At 38.3% G+C, this 19,695-nt stretch overlaps 1 protein-coding gene across 1 annotated transcript; it reads left to right on the forward strand.

Moving 5' to 3' along the window:
* Positions 1-4,393: 4,393 nt before the first annotated feature.
* On the forward strand, positions 4,394-18,365 carry p3h3 (prolyl 3-hydroxylase 3). Its single transcript, XM_052144309.1, has 16 exons — positions 4,394-4,756; positions 4,992-5,176; positions 5,712-5,870; positions 6,929-7,115; positions 7,379-7,510; positions 8,068-8,210; positions 8,374-8,463; positions 8,594-8,646; positions 8,731-8,810; positions 9,390-9,517; positions 9,616-9,711; positions 9,802-9,952; positions 10,279-10,396; positions 10,586-10,661; positions 10,788-10,928; positions 17,958-18,365. Exons 1-16 carry the CDS (start codon positions 4,459-4,461, stop codon positions 18,117-18,119), a joined length of 2,199 nt encoding a protein of 732 aa, XP_052000269.1. The 5' UTR covers positions 4,394-4,458; the 3' UTR covers positions 18,120-18,365.
* The last annotated feature ends 1,330 nt before the right edge of the window (positions 18,366-19,695 follow it).

A 19,695-nucleotide genomic window follows, 5' to 3' on the forward strand; every position in this document is an offset into this window, starting at 1 on the left:
GGTGTTTCGCCGTAAAATGCCGAGAACGCGCGCAAAGATTATTTACTCTTTTACAAACAAAACGTTGTTGATTGCGCCGTCTGCCCTTCCAGTCTGAATTAAAGGTTTACATTCGTCATGTTAATCTAGGGTTCGTGAAATGTTTTCTCTAGCACGTCAACAGCATAACAGTAAATTATAATAACAAGATATATTGTATGGTGCTTTATTTTGTTGTATTACGGTAATCTGGGAAGCCATAACAGTTGTCAACGTGAGAAAGCGGAAATTTTGGCTATATGTAAATAACAATACTGACCTCATGCGGTTGGGAGTGCATTTGCGAGCTAAAGTTAAAGTTACTGCATCAGATCATAATCTAATCTCTTTTGTAGTTTATAGAAACCTGATATCACAGTTTTTCTCAAAAGAAACAATTTACAGATTACTTACAAATTATTTTACATTTTCATTAACCCCCAAAGCTAAGGATATCCATTTCAAAATTTTAAACGATATGTATCCTTCCAGTGAATTTGTACGAAAAAGATTTGGAATTGAAACTAGTAATTGTGTATTTTGTGATGAGATTGAAACTACTGATCATTTATTTTTCCATTGTATGTATGTAGAGGCTTTACATATATTTATGGCTTGATATTTACCCAAAGGTTCCTCTTCTTGCAGTTTTCTCTTATAATGACGTTGTCTTTGGACTTGTTATGAACAGCAACAAAGATGATTTTCTGGTTAATGACATCCTTATTTTTAGGAATTCTTTTATACACAAATCTAAATATTTGAAAGTAAACCTCAGGTTTTCTGTATTTCACAATGTGTTTCTTTCAAAGGCCCTTCAAATGATGAAAAGTAAAAATACACAAAAAGTTTTTGCAACAATAGAAGAATATGATTTAAAAAAACAAACCCTAGCTTTTTTAAAAAAGTTTTTTAAGTTTTCACTTTTGCACCTGATTTCAGTGTTACATTGCAAAGATACATGACTGTTCCCATGTTGTTTGTACATGATATAGTTCAATAAAAATAATAAAAAAAGATCATAAGGATGCAGCAATTAAATGTTGTTTTACAGTTGTGTGGAATTGACATAATGCATATCTAAATGTGCATAGCATAAGTTAACTTAAAGATTATGTTAACAAATTGTTTTTATTAATAGGGAAGTTCCACATTCATAAAATGAAAGGATCGGCTCCAAACCATTTTTTTTTTTCACTTTATAAATTATTTCAAAATATACTGTAGTATTTTGTATGTATTTTACAAAATATATTGTTAGTAAGTATGATGTTGGACCTTAAGTTGCATCCTTTTCTTTTTCTTTTCACCCTCTTCCTCTTTTCCTATTGTATTTGTCAGGATTTGTATAATTTTTAAATATATTTCTGCTCTAAAATTGATCGTACAGACCAAACCGTAAGGCCTAAAGACATGAAACTGGGGAATGATAGTCCCCACCTGATCGACCACTAGGTGGCGCTATAGTGAACAAGGAAAAAAAAACTCACATTTTGTACCATAAGGGCTGGAAACTAAATTATTTTGAGTAATCTTAAAATTCCAGACTAAATTTTAGTTCCGCTCTTTCGTTTGCCCGCTATTTTGGATTGTTTGCAAAATAAAAAATTTGAACTAGTCCTAGGCTATTCATCCAATCGGAACCAACCTGAAAGATTCTCTGGAATCCCAATATTAATAATTATATTTTAAAAAATAACCTTTGATTCATCGTAGCAAATGTACACCAAAACGCACGTAGCATGCATGGGTACTTTTAAGAAAACTATTATAACTCTTAAATGGATTTAGATATTAACACCAAATTAGATGCATTTATGCCATTCTGAGGATACACACACAACATTGCACGTATCTGCCTCTTGGTAGCGCTATGATAGTTCAAAACCTAAAAATGGCTCCAACTAAGGAACCATAGTTCATGAAATTTTGCATGCTGTGTTTTTGTCCAAGTTGCCTTCAGGTTCCATCAGGCCAGTTGCATATCTCGAAAAACATGGCCGCCATCGACCAATCAACTTTCAGCAGCTGTTAGCTGGTTAACAAAGGCCGATCGGAATAAAAGGCGGTGGGCATATTTGACTCTTGGCCCTAACCCTAACACATCATATGATAGATCTCTACTTTCTGAACAACGTTGCCTCAAGGACGATTAGTGTCAATCAAATTGTTCATTAAATATTTAATACTTTTGCAAATTAGTCCTAGGTTTATTTGCTTGTTTGTTTGTTTTTTTTTACATGAGATCAAAAAAACCTGTACAGGAAGAATCTTTGTACAACCTAGATCAATAATTATCAAAAATAACTTTTGAGGGTAATTGAAACATATGGGTGTGGCCTAGATTATGCAAAAGCCATTAAGTCCAACACAAAAGGTCATATTTTCATATAGAAGCATGCAACATTTGATGGAGATTGGACAATAGGTGGCGCTATAACAGTTATGAATGTTTATGCTATAGCATTTTACATGCATGTGAATGGTTGTATTTTCTACAATGTTTGACACATACACAAATTATTCATATCATATCTCCTCATTCTGAACAACTTTGCATCAAGAACCATAGGTGTCATTCAAATTGTTCGTTAAATATTTGAGATTATTTAGGTTTTTCACTCAACCTCGACTAATCCAGTGTTATACAATTCTCTGATCTTCTAGATAAAATACTAGCAGTTGCAGAAATACTCAAACCAGCCCATCTGGCACCAACAATCATGCCAAGGTCCAAATCACTTTGATCAAATTGTTTACCCATTCTGATGGTTGATATGAAAATTAACTGAAGCTCCTGACCCCTATCTGTATCTCTATCTGTTATGCATTGCACTGCTGCCACATGATTAGATAATCACATGAATAAGTAAGTGTACATGTGTTCCTAATAATGGTCGGTGAGTGTATGCATCCTTTTATTTTTTAACAGCAATGAATAATGTGTTTAAACAAACTAAACCATTTATCTTGAAACATTGACACATAACCGAATGTGGGCATATGCACATGAAACCCATGGCCAGTAAGCATGTTCGTGATGCAACGGATGGAGACATTTAAAGAAACAAAAACGTTTGTGTAACATGCAAAAGTCAAGGTAGAGACCTTTATCATACCGGGTTTTGAAAACGCGGAAGTAAACGATTGTAGAGTAAACTTCTACAGCGGTGAATGGGAGATCACAGCAAATATTATTTTCACTTACACATTTGTTCTAAAACAAAATATAAAATACACTATTACATCTGAATGACTTTCCAGAAGAGGAAAATAATAGAGAGCGGTGGATTAAGACTTGATTATGAGAGAAAATGCCATATTTACTGTCACTCTCACAGCATGTGTAATATCGCAGCTGTGGCAATACATTTTTTTTAATATAATTATATATTAATATAACAATAAGCATAATTTTATAAATTTACACTCAATATTTAAAAAAATTATAATATAAAAAATGCGAGATTTACGCTGCTAAATAAGGCGGAAATGCGTCATAAAAGTCTGTGAAAAATGTCTATTAAAGGGATAGTTCACCCAAACATTAAAGTGCTCTCATCATTTACTCATCCTCATGCCATCCTAAATGTGTGACTTTCATTCTTCAGCAGAACACAAATTAAGATTTTTAGAAGAATATTTCAGCTCTTTTGGTCCATACAACGCAAGGGAATGGGTGCCAATAAGATTGTGAAGCTCCACAAATGATATAAATCAGCATAAAAGTAATCCATATTACTCCATTGGTTAAATCAATGCCTTGAAGCGATTTGATATGTGTGGGTGAGAAACTGATGGGTATTTAAGCAATTTTTTACTATAAATTATCCAATCAATGTCCACTTAAACTTTCACATTTTTCTTGTTTTTTTTTTTTTTTTTTTTTTTTTTTGTGTGATTCATATTCTTAATGCATTCGCACGCATGTGTTGGGTCTCACTGGAACCCATGTTTTTTTTTTTTTTGAAAGAAAAGGAGGGACAAGCTAAAATATATATATTTTTTGTGGTAATCAATATTATTATGAGCTCAACTTGTATTGAACCTGCAACATTCCTCCGGTAACATTTTTAACCCATAGGCCAGCCTACAATAAGCACACACACACGTACATACATGCTGTTTAATTGGGGACTTTCTTTTTATTCATTAGACGTTTTTGTAAATAAATACAAACCATTATTCTGGGGACAATTTCTGCATCTCTCTCTCTCTCTCTCTCTCTCTCTCTCTCTCTCTCTCTCTCTCTCTCTCTCTCTCTCTCTCTCTCTCTCTCTCTCTCTCTCTCTCTCTCTCTCTCTCTCTCTCTCTCTCTCTCTCTCTCTCTCTCTCTCTCTCTCTCACACACACACACACACACACACACACACCTCGCTGCCTGCCAGGCACGTATTTCCCTCATTTCTGTCCTCACATCCAAACTACAGTCTCTGCATTATGGCGCTGCGCTCAAACACTGTTGTATACGTGGCGCTGAAAACAGCGTTCTTCTTAACTCTAAACTATGCAACTATAACTGCAAGCAGTGGACTATCTTCAGAAAGTTTATCCGGACTTTTACCCCCATACGATGAGCTCTATTACCGCGGGGTTCGGGCATATTTTATGGAGGAATGGGAGCGAGCGGCGGAGTTCATAGAGAAATCATTATCCACTCGAGACATGCTCCTGAGAACTAGACGAAAATGTCACGACGAGTGTTTAACAGCAGGAGACGACACACTCTCTTACTTGGGTAATTCTTAACTCTTTGCACAGCAGCACGAAGTGTTTTTGTGCATTACCATCACAGTGTGTTTCAATGACTTGGAATGCATTGTCTGTGTGTTACCACTCTAGTGCTTGAAACAGACTGTCAAAATAATGCTAAAAAATACAAAACACTCTATGAAACACCGGAGTTTGGAGTTTTATATTACTAGCTTAGTTATTTGCATATGCATACTGTGTTTTTTGTTGTTGGTGTGTAGACCCAGAAGAAGGTAGTCTCTGGGACCTGAGGACACTGGAATGGATGCAGCTGCGTGCCGAGTGTGTGAAGTTCTGCATGGGTCAAAGCGTCTCTCCGGCTGCCCTGCTCCCAGTATCTTCAGACATTGAGTATGAGTTTGGAACACGCAACCCTTACAACTTCCTGCAAGTTACCTACTACAAGGTACTATGACTGATCGATATGTATAGGTCTTTACACCGATCAGCCACAACATTAAAATCACCTGCCTAATATTACGTAGGTCTCCCTTGTGCTGCCAAAACAGCACCAACCCGCATCTCAGAATAGCATTCTGAGATGATATTCTTCTCACCACAACTGTACAGAGTGCTTATTTGTCAGTTGGAACCAGTGTGGCCATTCTCTGTTGACCTCTCTCATCAACAAAGCATTTCCATCCACAGAATTGCCACTCACTGGATGTTTTTGGCACCATTCTGAGTAAATTCTAGAGACTGTTAAACGCAGAAATCCCAGGAGATCAGCAGTTACAGAAATACTCACATCTGAAAGGGCCTGGATAACAGAATCGGAACAACATTTAGACTTTTAAGGACTGCCTTTGAGAATATTGTGAAAGTAAACCATGCAGCTATTTCTTATAGACTTGAGAAAGCCCTAGGTCAGTAGGTCAATGTTTTGAAGGTTTAAAATCCTTAAAACCAAACATTCCTGTCTCTCCTCCCATTCTGTACAGTTGGATAAACTGCAGAAAGCAGCTTCAGCTGCTCACACATTCTTTGTGGCCAATCCGAGCCACCTGGAGATGAGGAACAACATTGAGAAGTACAGGAGAATGACAGAAGTTAAAGACGAATCCTTCCTGGACAGAGAGAGTGAGCATGAGAAACACTGGGTGAGTATAGTGACATTAAGATAACACATTTTTTTTATGTTGAATGTCATGTTCGCAGGGTGCATTTTACTAATGTCTGAACTCTTGTGTCCATAAGTAATGTAAATACATTGCTGTAAGTCAAACTAGTCAATTTGGTTTCTAGTGTGTTGTGCAGGGTATAATTTTAGCTAATTCTTTTTACTCTGGCCGAGAATGCTTTTACCTTAGAGACTTAGAGGCTTGTGTGCTGGATGTCTAAACAGTCAACTCCTGTCGGTTATATACTTATCCTTTACCTCTCTCTCAACTTCTATTATGAAAATTCCTCTATTCGTTTTAATCACACAGTGATTAGTCATTTACTTTAAAGGGATAGTTCACTAAAAAAATTCTCTCATCATTTTCTCACCCTCATGCCATCCCAGATGTGTTTCTTCAGCAGAACACAAATTAAGATTTTTAGAATAATATTTCAGCTCTGTAGGTCCATACAATGCAAGTGGCCAGAACTTTGAAGCTCCAAAAATCACAAAGGCAGCATAAATATATGGTTTAATATATGTTTTCTGAAGCGATGCAATCACTTTAGGTGAGAAACAGATATATTTCAACACTATTTCAATCAAAAGTTTACTGTAAATCTCCACTTTCACTTTCAGAATGTGAAAGTGTAGATTTATTGTAAAAAAAAAAAAAAGTACCTAAATATGAACAGTTTCTCACCCACACCTATCACATTGCTTCAGAAGAAATATACTGTATTTTACCACTGGAGTCATATGGATTACTTTAATGTTTCCTTTATATGATTTTTAGAGCTTGAAAGGTCTGACCACCATTCACTTCCATTGTATGGACCTACAGAACTGAAATATTCTTCTAAATATCTTAATTTGTGTTCAGCAGAAGAAAAATATTCACACACATCTGGGATGGCATGAAGGTGAGTTAATGATGAATTGACATTTTAAAGTGAACTATCCATTTAACCGCAGCAGCTTTCCTATATACCAGTTCCCTCAGTTTCTCTTTCTACCCATCTTCTCATCCTTCCTAACTTACTTTATCTGTCTCAGGAGATGTATGATGCAGCCCTTTTGGCTGAGAGCTCATCTGATTGGGTGAAGGCAGTGAACAAGTGGAAAGAGTGTGTGAACGAGACGCTCAAGCAGACAGAAGAGTGCAGAGCTCTATGTGTGATAGCATCACAGGTCCTTCCAGAGGAGCCAGACACTGTACAGGGGGCTTATGAGAGAGCTGCAGGTGAAAAATAAAAAAATATTGTAAAGAAATACAAATGTTTGTGTGTATATATATATATATATATATATATATTATTATGATAAGTAGAAGTGAAACAACGAATTGTTTCAAGGAATAGTTTTTGTATGTTCCATAATATTCACCCTCTTATATTTGCAAATTAATATTTGAAAATACATTTTGTTACCATGTTCTTTGAATTGCATAACCGAATGTTTTGATGGCATAAACCAGTAAACATTCTGTCTTTCTCTTTTTCTAAGCCCTCTCTCTCTCCTTGCTGTCATGCAAACAGATGTGTGTGTCCTTGGTGTCGACTCGACCTGGAAGGGTTTCTGCTCTGGAGGACTTCCTGCCAATGCAGCTGGAGCATCTTCATATAGCTCAGTACAAAGGTGAGATGTTGCTACTAGTGATTTGTTATTTGGGATTATCTAAATGTTTTCATTCATGAACGTGTTGTTCATCTGTTTTCATTTTTTTTAGTCCATTTCTTTCATTCACAAATGTAACTGACCCTTCCCTAAGCTCCGCCACACTTGGTTTCTGTTGCTCGCTCAGACATGCTTTACAGAATTTCCCAAAGGAATGAATTGGAGATTTCTGTAAACAGGATGATTTTCAGGTGGCATATATCCTCTCTGGGATTCTTGTGTCACTATTATAAGTTCTGCAGCAACCATGTTTTCCAAATTACCATATTTTTTGAATAATTTCTGTAAAATTCCATGAAACTATACAAACACACAGGACATCCGTAGACGTGCATTAGAAAAGAGCAAAAATGTATCTCTATTTGCCAGATGACAACAGTTGCTAAGGTAGGATTGGTCAGTAATGTTTTTAAAGAGAAGAGGCATTTCCACTTTCTTGAAAGTTATAATTAATGCAAGGACACTATTGTAACATTGACACAAAACTCTTCTCTTTTCTAATCTTTGGTGTCCCTCAGCTGGTGACCTGAAGGGGGCAGTGGAGATACTGCGCTCCCTGCTGCTCTTTTACCCCACAGATTCAGACTCCCTTAGTAACCTGCAGCTTTACACCCAAAATCTAGAGGGTGACACTGAGGCTCAGGAAACGGGTCCCATTCAGGTAAAGCACGAGTGTAATGGATGGAAAAAAGGAGTAAATATGACACATGGGAGATGGCTAGAAAGACTATGGTTTTGCATTGATAGATGGGTCTGTCTGTTTAAGATGAATGGATGAGCCAATGGTGCAGATCTATACAGACTTGTTATTTGATTTCTTAAAGGAAATTGCCTTGTATGTCAGCAGAGCCCTGCAGGAGAAGAGATTGCTGTACTTTGGGATGGCAAACTTGGACTTTAAATTCAGTGACCCGGTATATGCCTCCGTGTGTGTGTGTTGTGTGTGTGTCTGTGTGTCTGTGTGTGTGTTTCACCCCTTACCTTTTGTTCTCCTTTCTGAAATTAACCTTAAAAGGCCTCAGTCTCACTGTCTGTCCCTGGCAGGATTTGTGGACACCCGAGGAAGTTGTGCCCGAGTCACTGCGAGAAACCTGGAGGTGAGAAAAGAAAAGACAAATATTATGGTAGGGAATTGGTGGGATAAATTTACTGGGAGCTTCATCCCTTTTCATTTTTCTCAGAGTGGAGAAAGAACAACTTCATGAGAAACTGAAGCAGGGAGAGAAAGTGGAAGAAGTGGATGACAGTGGATTTTATGCAGGTACAAGGAGGGCTAGGTATCAGCACTGATTTCCCAACTTGATTAAATTGTGATTCACAAGCTTCAATTAGATTCAGATTTCATTTTGATTCTCTATCGATTCATTTGGGTACATTTCAGATTTTAAATCGATGTTGATTTATTTGGGAGTATTTCAGTTACATCAACAGACCCGTTTCAATTATATTACATACTGTAATCCCCATATTGCTACAGTGCATAAAATACGTTGTATCTCGTGCTCTGTGTTTACTGTAATTTCACATTTGCATATTTCCAAATATTTTTACCTCCTGAAAGTGGGGAGGCATGCTGCAAATAATTTTCAGTAAAAGTTTCCACACATCCACTGAAAAAATGCATAGATTAAAAGATAGATTTTCATTTATTTTAAGAATTAATATCAGGTTATTCTGATAAAGACTGCATTAATCAGGAAAAATAAATAAATAAATTTCCACCCCCTAGGTACAGTATTTTTGTTTTGTTTTTCAAATCCCCTTCCTTTCATTCTTTTTAATAACTTATAAACTCTTGCTTCTCTTCCTCTCTCTTTCTTACTTATTCTGTCTGACCCAGGTGGTTCTGTTCCTGAGGTTGGCGTAACAATCACTATGGATGATCATGTGCTGAATGGGACCAATCGTGTTGTGCTAGATGGTGTTTTGTCCCAATCCGAATGTGATCGTGTGATGCAGCTGGCTGCCGTGAGCTTTTCAATAATCATTCAAAAATCTGCCCATTAATTAGTTACTGTGAAATTCCAATCAGCCTACCAATCACATTCTGCATGTGTTGGTGATAGGTCTCTGCATCAGTGGGTGATGGTTACCAGGGGCGACGCTCTCCGCACACGCCACATGAGAAGTTTGAGGGTTTGACTGTTCTCAGAGCACTTAAGGTTGAATATTACTCACTCACTCATGAAACATACTAGAATGATTTATACAATTATAGGAACACTTACCATAAATATACATCTGTTTTCCAGTTGGCTCAGGATGGACTGGTTAACCAATCAGATGCTAGACTGCTGCATGAGATTGGGGAGACTGCAAAAGTTCTGATGCACTCGTACTTTAGAAGTCACTCTGCTCTCTTCTTTGCCTTCACGCACCTTGTGTGCCGCTCTGCCATCCCAGGTATGGCAAATGTGTAGTTTTGTAACAGTACTGTCACTTACTACCTGTTTATAGCTCAGATAAGTATCTGGTTCATGTCATTTCATAATAATATAAAACATGAATAAATTCAGTAAATATTTACATACTAAGATATTCTGATTGGTGTATACACTGATAAAGTAAGTTCATCCAAAAGGACAATTGTCTCATTATTTACTCTTTATTAAAAGTGTATCCTGCCTGGGGTCCCAAACATAAAAACAGTAAAGATCTCTATAGAACGTTAGAGTTAAGAAGAAACTCTTCCTCCATGGATATACGTACGTTTCTATATGTGTGTGAAGGGCACCAGGAGGGGCGGTCAGATCTTTCTCATCCAGTTCATGTGGATAACTGCATACTGGAGCCAGAAACCAGGCAGTGCTGGAGAGAGCCTCCTGCTTTCACTCATCGAGACCTCAGGTACATGGATGTGTATACCTGATAGATGTAGACAATCACTAAAACAATCTGTTCAAATGTAGAGATCCAATGGCACACAAAGATATTTGATAAAAAAACAGAAACCGTCTGTCTTACCAGGCACCTTAATTTGTTGACTTTACTGTTATGCACACGCAATGTGATTTGCATGTATTGATGCCTTTGCAGTGCGGTTCTTTACTTGAATGATGATTTTGAAGGAGGTGAATTCTTTTTCACTGATCGAGATGCTAAAACTGTCACTGTAAGTGCAATTTCCCAATATTGACTTTTTAAAAAAAATTCAAATTCATGAGCTCTGCCCAAATTAATATAGCTGTCTTAAATCTATTTATAAATAATGTTTCACTTACACTGGTCTCTCTTTCAGGCAAAGGTTAAACCAAGCTGTGGGCGACTTGTTGGCTTTACATCAGGACCTGTCAATCCTCATGGTGTTACTGCAGTAACGGCTGGTCGACGATGTGCACTGGCACTCTGGTTCACCACTGAAAAACAACACAGAGATATGGTGAGAAACTATAAAGGGCCATTTGCCTCAGACTGTATATATTTATTACTGTCCCACTGATACTTTGAAACTGTAGCTTCCCAAGATACATGCTTCTCATTAAGTAGTGACACTACAGTCAAGCTACTCTTGTAAATAAAATAAAAAATAAATAAAAAAAGTGTTGCTAAACTACAAAAAGTAGATAACTGCATTAAAGCTATTTAAAGAAGAAAATATTTTTAGATGTATAACAACTGAGAAGCCGAATGGGCCAACTCACTGAACATTCACTTGACTGTTCGAGGAAACCTTTTTCTTTTTGTGCTGGTTCCGCCTAGCTGCTGGAATTTGTTTTGTGGAGTAACACCAATTCGGGACAGTTTTGTGGATGAATCTACATGCTCTTTGTGTTTATTACACTGTAAAGGGGGTTAATGGAAAGGAGGAGGCGAGAACCGGCTTGACAATGTAAATAATAGTTTAATAATAAACTGACACAAAGGACAAACACACATATGACGGACATGTCCGTAAACTATCTCTCTCCCGCACGATCCTCTGCAGTCAACCTTTATCCCTCTCGGAGGCTTGATTAGCCTAATACGGGACCAGGTGTGTAGGATTACGACCCGGCCCCTCCCTCCGCCCTGCCACATTCCTCCCTCGTTCTCTCAGGCTGGGGTGCCCCCAGTATGACGGACACCCCCCCCCCTCTTTCCCTGGGGGAGGGCGTGCCCTAAGCCCCGTCTGCCGGCAGGTCATCCCCGTGTACCTGGACGAGGGAGGGGACAAGGGGAGGGAAACAGAAATAATTAAACTGGGGGGGTGCTTCCTGTAACGGGTGTAGTACCTCCCAAAAAAACACTGTAAAATTTAAAAGAGACTGAAAAGGCCAACGCAGAGCGGCAGTGAGAGAGAGAGAGAGAGAGATGTAAAAAAAAAAACTCTTACTCTCCAGTTCTCTGATACGCGGCAGCTTGTTCCTCGGCCACTCCTCCACCCTCTATCGGACGACAGCCGCGCCTCTCCGGGCGGATCAGAGGCAGACCTCCAGCCCCTGGCGGACGGAACGCCCCGCCGCGTTCTCTGGGAACAGAAGGGGTCTCCTTCGCCCCTGGCAGCAGTTCTCCCGCTCCAGGCGGTTGGCAGCAAGCCCCTCCCCGCTTGCGGTCGGTGGTCTCAAACCCTGCCGTGTTTCAGCGTTCTCGGGGAACAGAAGGGGTCTCCCCTCCCCTGGCAGCGGCCCTGACCGCTCCAGGCAGTCGGTTAGGAGCCCTTTCTCCCCTCGCTGTCGGCGGCCGTCATCCTCTTCCAGGCGGCTGGGCTCCTCATCCCCCGGCAGATGGCTGCGGCTGCTCCGTTGGGGTGGACGGTAGTGGTGAGCATATCCCTCCTCCACCCTGGATTTCGGCACCAGTGTAAAGGGATCAATGGAAAGGAGGCGGCGAGAATCGGCTTGACAATATAAATAATAGTTTTAATGATAAACTTAAAAGACAAACACACACATGACGGACATGTCCGTAAACTATCTCTCTCTCTCGCACGATCCTCTGCAGTCGACCTTTATCCCTCTCGGAGGCTTGATTAGCCTAATACGGGACCGGATGTGTAGGATCACGACACATCCACCTATTGGTTGGTGTTTGTTTTATATATTATATTTTGTTGTGAAATTCTGTCTTACAAAATTTGTATATAAACACTGGACTTGAGCAATCCACTGGCAAAGTTGTCGCGGGGGCTCTCATAGGCGCACGTGGACCATTTGAGATTAGAGGGTTGGACGGCAGCTGGCGCTGTTGTGCGCGGGGGTTAATGCGCACATTTTTCTTTTTTCTGTTTGTTTAGTTCTGTGGGAAGTTCTGGGTTTGTATGTTTCACTAATGTTGGTTTGTGGTATTTATAATTTTGTTTTTGACACACAATCAATTTTTTCTTGCGTCTAAATGTCAAACAATATGAGTGGATTGTCTCTCTCCACAGGGAATGTGAATTGGTTTGGGCACCCCATTAAAAAAAATTATGGCTATTTCTCTTCTTAAGCGTAAGAAATATGATTTAGTGTTTCTTCAAGAAAGGCATTCTTCCCCCCAGGAAGCTGAAAAATTTGCAAAGATATGGGGTGGACATGTTTTCTTTAGTGCTGGCTCAAGTAAGAGTAGGGGAGTCATTATATAATAAGTAAACATCTACAATTCAAATGTCTCAAACAGATATAGATAAATTAGGAAGATTCATTATTGTTTTAGCTGAAATTCAGGGGCAAAGTCATATTTTGGCTAATATTTACGCACCTAATGTTGATGAACAGGGCTTTTTTATAGATCTTGAAGGGATGTTGAAAGCTGCTGACACCCCTCGTGATATAATATTGGGAGGAGACTTTAATCTTTTGATGAACTGATTGACACTTCACAGGATGTGTAAAAATCTTGGTCTTACAGTTATTTAGCAACTTTTGAACCCATCTGGTAGGGTCTATACATTCATCAGTCCATAAGATTTATTCTAGAATAGATTTTTTTTCCCCTCATTTCATCTGTTGTTGATGAATTCAACAACAATTCAACTGGAAAAATGTTATTCTCAGACTACACCCTGGTGAGTTTAGAGGTGTTGCCACATATGGAGAAAGGGAAATTATATAGTAGTTTTTTTAATGTATCCCTTTTGCAAAATCCTGAATTCCAACGAATGTTAAAGGCTGAAATCAATGTTTAAAGGGAGACCAACTGGTCCTCAGTATCCTCTGTGGGCGTGGCTTGGAAGGCACTTAAGATGGTTCTTAGGGCCCAGATCATACATTATGCCTCATTCACCAAAAAATCCAAAGCATGATAACTCGTGGAATTGGAAGGGAATATTAAAAGTGCCGAGACAGAACTGAAGCACCGAATGTCTTCTAATGGCCTCAGAGAATTGAAATACAGATATAATACTATATTGTCTCGGGTGGTTGAATTTTGGTTATTCAGAGCAAGACAGTAATACATTGAGTTAGGGGACAAAGCAGGGAAACTCTGGCTAGATATATATATAACAGAGAGAGTCTTTTTCTTCCATTCCGTCAGTGAAATCTCCTAGTGGTGAAATATTTACCTCAGCTATTGATATTAAAAATGCTTTTAAAGAGTTCTATCTTTATCTCTATTGTTCCACATCTTCATCTACTGATGAGGATATTATAAACTTGGTGAAACCATTAGAACTTCGTAAATTGATGACTGAGCAAAATAATTCTCTTGATTCTGAGATAACCTTGGAAGAGCTTGGCGAGGTAATCAATGAGCCAGATGGCTTTGCTGTTGAGGTTTTTAGATCTTATGCTACAGAACCGGCTCCACTTTTGTTAGAAGTTTATATGGAATCATTAAAGAGGAGGAGTGGTGGTGTAGTGGTCTAAAGCACATATCTGTTAATCAGAAGGTCGCTGGTTCGAGCCCCACGGCCACCACCATTGTGTCCTTGAGCAAGGCACTTAACTCCAGGTTGCTCCAGGGGGATTGTCCCTGTAATAAGGTCTCTGTAAGTGGCTTTGGATAAAAGCGTCTGCCAAATGCATAAATGTAAATGTAAAGAATGGAAGGCTTCCGCCAACCATGACACAAGCCCGGTTCAGTCTTATTGTAAGATTTTGGAAATGTATGGGTTTGGGAATACTTTTTGGATTAAGTTATTTTAAAGACACCCAGTTGTGGTGGTACAAACGAATGGATTCATTTCAGAATATTTTACTCTGGTTAGGGGCACCCGGCAGGGTTCTGTCTTGCCCTGGAATTAGTTGCTATGATAAGAAAGGAGGATGATTTTCCAGGGGTGGTGGCTGGAGGTGTAGCGCATAAGCTTTTGCTTTACGTGGATTTATATTTTATTATTCGTTTATTATTCATTAGATCTATGCTTTGCCTTCACAGAATTATTCATTCCTTTTCTAAATTCTCAGGATATAGAGTTAATTGGTCTAAATCCAGAGCTTTGTCTCTGACAGCCCACTTCCCAATAACAGCTTTTCAGCCAGGGCCTTCCAGTGGCCCAAACAGGGCATTAAGCATTTGGGTATTTTTTTCCCAGCAAATCTGTGATTTAGTTAATTTTAACCCTTTAATAAAAAGGTTTTTGAGCCTTGTGGGCAGGTGGGCTTCATTACATTTTATCTATGATTTGGAAGGTTCATTTTATTAAAATGAATTCCACTACCTGCTACAATCTGTCCCTCTTGGTTTCCCCTCTCTTATTTCAAGCAATTTGACAGCATAGCAAAGTCCTTCATTTGGAATGGTAAACGTCCCAGATTACATTACAAAGGTGGGCTAGGCCGACCCAAGATTTTGTTTTATTATTATGCATTCAGTGTAAGAAATATTTCTCACTGTTCCCTTCCACCTGAGAGATCCCCTCCCTGGTTTGGTATTGAACAGGAAGTTCTTGCTCCTATTTCGCCATTCCAAAGCCTTCCTATCAAACTAACCGGAGAAGTTAGGTTACACCCTGCTATCTCGCATTTGCTCAAGGTATGGGCAAAAGTGTCCAGAGTGTTTAATTCAGACATTTATTTAAATGTTGCTTTGAGCATATGGCTGAGCTCAGTTATGTATTAATAAGTCCCCTTTCTGCTGGTCAGAGTGGATTGTGGAGGAGGTTAATATGCTCGTTGACCTATATGAGAGTGGAGTGTTGAGATCCTTTGAAAAAAAAATTCAACATTTTGGGATTCCTCAATTCTTTGTGTATTTACAGCTGCGCAACCTACATGGTACTATTTTTGGGAGTAGCATACCCCCCTCTGGAAGTGGTGATTACTAATTAAGGAAAAGGTCATGAGGCATCAGTGTATTACTCCCTGCTAATTTAGAGTCTGGGGGACAGAGCTTTAACTTCTCAAGATATTATGGGAGAAAGGTTTAAACTTGGTATTGGAGGAGGGAGTATGGGCTAGGATTCTAAAAAACATCAAGTCTATATCTAGAGATGCAAGGGTGCACCTTATACAATTCAAGATTTTACATAAATTCTATTGCACCACCTTTAGATTGTTTAGGCTTGGTTTTAAAGACACACCCACCTGCTGGCAATGCCAATCAGAAGATAGGGACTCAACTCTTGTTTTATGGTGGTGTGATAAGATCCAAGAATTATGGTTGAAGGTTCAGAGTTTTGTGTAAGACGTATTGGGCAATTGGGCACTCAAATTCCATTTTGCCCCAGACTAATGACCATTGCCCCCAGGTGATGGGGCGGTCATTAGTATAGGAGATAAATACATTAGAAATGTTGTCCTAGCCAGTGTCATGATCGGTAGACAGATCATTCTGAGGGGATGTAAGTTGGATGGTGCGTCCTCATTTCGGGAGTGGTGCATAGAGATGGCAGGGTGGAGGCATTTGAGGAGATGTCAGATAGAAGGCTAGGCAACCTAGGGGTGATTAATATGAAGTGGGATAGCTATGTTTTTTTTTTTGTTTTTTGTTTTTTTGTGTGTAATTTGGCTTTGACCACAGGGGTCAGGTTGTGGATTGGGAGAGGGAAGGGGAATAATAGGGGTTAAAAGTTGATTCTGTGCATTTATGTTTTGCTATTCTGTTTCATGTGTTTGTTAAAAATTGTTAAACAGAAAAAATAATAGGATCAAATGTGCAGATTCAATTCATATCAAACTTTATTGGCTAGCTAAACTTAAGTGTACCAGGGGTCAGCAACCTATGGCACATGTGCCAATGCCAAGAAACTGCAAGAGAGGAGTACACCATTTCCAATTTACATCTTGAGTCTGTTGCACGTGCTGCGAGAGTCTGTTGGATATACTGCAGTATTGTCACACTTAATAGTGTTTAGCTTCACATTCAGCTCATGAAAATAAGCTGTGTGATCATGAGGAAGGATTACATTAAGATGTAGATTGGCATGCAGGTGTGAGGGATTTCTTGATTGCCCTCTGTGTGATTTTGGAAAAAAACATGACATAAAAAAATGTTATATTAAAGATTCCACACAATGTCTTGATCACTAATCAAAAAAACGATTTTGTACAAAAGGACAGGTTTTCTTCCATTAAAGCACTTTCATAAGACGCTCTGTAGATATATTTACATGCAGGATCATAATTATATCATAACCATCAACATTTAACTAAAGCTATAACAATATCCCAACACTAAATATAAAGAAATCGTTTATTTTTACAGGTTCATCTATATGGACAGTCCGAAAGAACCAATTAACTTAAAGGGGTCTGAAATGCCTTTTTATTATATTCTTGGAGGTAAATTTTTTTATTTCAGTGATATTTTTGCATCATAAACAGTCATATATTTGTAAAACATTATAATTTTTCACCCTCATTTTGTCAAAAACACTCTGTTTTGGTGCTGCCTCTCCTTTAAGACTTGACCGTAAACGGCCACTGTTATGATTGGCTATCTGTTCTTGTCTGACCTGCTCTCGCTACTGGACTGGCGACCGAAGTGATAATGTAAATTATGAGTTGATATGTTGTTGTGTTGAGGCGGTCTGATGCAAATGTCTACCACAGTGTGACATCAAAATATGAAGGAAATAGAGAACTAGAAATTTTGAATTCAGAAACTTACAGTATGTTTTTTATAGGACATTGACCTCTTATATGTCAAAAGATCCAGGAAAATTGTTTTCCTCATGTCATGACCCCTTTAAATAATTTGGTTTTCCCAGTGCTACATGAGAGAGAGAAAGAGAGAGATAGAGAGAGAGAGAATGGTGTAGGTGAGTGTGTTTGATTACTCCCTCGGCTAACAAATATAGCGTTGTGACGCTACTCTCTGGTAAATGTAAATCGTTATTGGAAAAAGCTATTGTGAAAAAACTACATATTTATAAAACTATATTTTACATGATCTACCATATTTTTTTTATAAAAGGAAAATCGCTGTTCAACAAAATCAGTTTCTGAGGGAATCCATCGATCGATATTGCTGATTCTTCTTGTTTTAGGACTACAAAGTAACAGATCTTTTAACAAGCAATAAGGACAAAAAGCTGAAGCAGTAACTCATGTTTATTTTGTCTCAGGAACGTGAAGAAGCGGAGTCCTTATGGGCAGCAGATGGACAGAGTGTAGTAAAAGAGGAGAAAGGTGATGGAGATAGCACCTCAACACCTGCCCGCAGTGGGAGAAGCCAAGTCAGGAGCAAAAAGAGGGAAAGAGTGACAGGCAGACGGGATGAACTTTAAGAGTGACAGGTGAATGAGCCAATCAGATGACAGACAGCCCATCTTTCCGGTGCCCATGGACATTGAAAACCACGCAATCTATGCACCCTGTCGTCATTTCATGAACACTAGTTTATTTACTAGTTTATCTCAGACTGCCCCAGACCATGTCTCTATAAATGTGAAAGTGTGTACATGTTTGTGCCTTTGCTGGTTGTGTTGAAATCTGATGCTTTTATTAAAGAATCCAGAAACATTGAATGGGATACTTGGAAATGGGAGTCATTTATTATTCTCCTTTTATTACTCTTTTATTTTAATACTATCTTATAATAATACAATTATTAATATATAATTATTATTATTAGATTAAAAATGGTTTAATTTATTCTAAAAGTTTATGATTAATGTTCATGTTTAATATTTTAAAAATTCATAAATTATACATAATTTATTTTAAGTATTTTAGGTAACATTTAATTTAAATGTGTACACATTACATGTATCTATGATTGCTTAATATAGAAATCAAACAATATTTAATTACAAGCAGCTTTACAATATAGTTTCACAGTATGCAGTTCATTAGTATTACTCTGTAAATAAATACACTGTAACAAACATTGTAAGATTAAATGCAACCTTAATACTTTATGTATTACTATTAATAATTAATACTTGTATACTATTTTTAATTATTGTTTAGCATATTTAACAGTGAAGAGAGAAGTGGCTAACAGAGCAGTACACGAGCAGTCAGTGAGATTGAGCTACATTACAGTACATTAAAACAAGTGAGGGAAGAAAGGGAGGGAGGATGAGAGGGGAGGTGTGCACTGACTGTGGTATATTTGCACTGATGGAATGAGTGAGGGACAGAAAGAGGGAGGGGGAGAGAGAGTTATGCAGAGGGGGTAAAAGAGATGGAGAGCGAGATTACAAATAATCCCTCGTAAATGAGTGCATTTGTTTATGAATATTACAAATCTCCCATTTAGAGTATGGAATAATAATCCAGGCAACAAATCATGTAATCATACATATCCAGCTCCCCATTGCAACATGATGCCCCTTCCAGTAAACCCAATATCCACTGACCTTCCTCTAATGCACCACGAATCAGACTCTTGCCTTATTTATGATTGCCATTCACCCCCTCTGTTAATCTACAATCTGCTGTAAAAAGTGGGTAAAGAATGGATAATGGTTTGTTAGGTGTTAATCTCATCCTATGCATTTGACACTCAGCAGGCCTGAAAAACTGTTAAGAAGTTAAGAGCAAAGCAGATGCACAGACATACCTCTTAGATTAATGACAAAGACCCTTCTGACCTGTTTCCATTGAGGTTTGACTATCCCAGAGATGCATTTGGGAATAATCTCTTCTCCATTGTGATACAACATTACACAAATGGCCAGGAATGGCTTTTTGGTTCAAATGTTAATTAAATTCTGCAACAAGAATGTTTAGAGTGTCATATTCTGCTTGTAATGCATAATCTTTAATTTGTAACGCATAAACTAATTGCAATATTTTTGAAAGTAAAACCTTTTCGATCATGGTGGGGACCACTGACTTCTAATGTTTTTATACTGA

This window comes from Xyrauchen texanus, chromosome 15, assembly GCF_025860055.1.
Source record: "Xyrauchen texanus isolate HMW12.3.18 chromosome 15, RBS_HiC_50CHRs, whole genome shotgun sequence".
NCBI classification, from domain to species: domain Eukaryota; kingdom Metazoa; phylum Chordata; class Actinopteri; order Cypriniformes; family Catostomidae; genus Xyrauchen; species Xyrauchen texanus.

Excerpts from the sequence above, each read along its gene's own strand:
- p3h3 (XM_052144309.1), top strand. The coding sequence starts at position 4,459 with ATGGCGCTGCGCTCAAACACTGTTGTATACGTGGCGCTGAAAACAGCG. Across the intron at positions 8,647-8,730 it reads TCACTGCGAGAAACCTGGAG|AGTGGAGAAAGAACAACTTC; the intron begins GTGAGAAAAGAA and ends CATTTTTCTCAG. Across the intron at positions 9,953-10,278 it reads GTGCCGCTCTGCCATCCCAG|GGCACCAGGAGGGGCGGTCA; the intron begins GTATGGCAAATG and ends ATGTGTGTGAAG.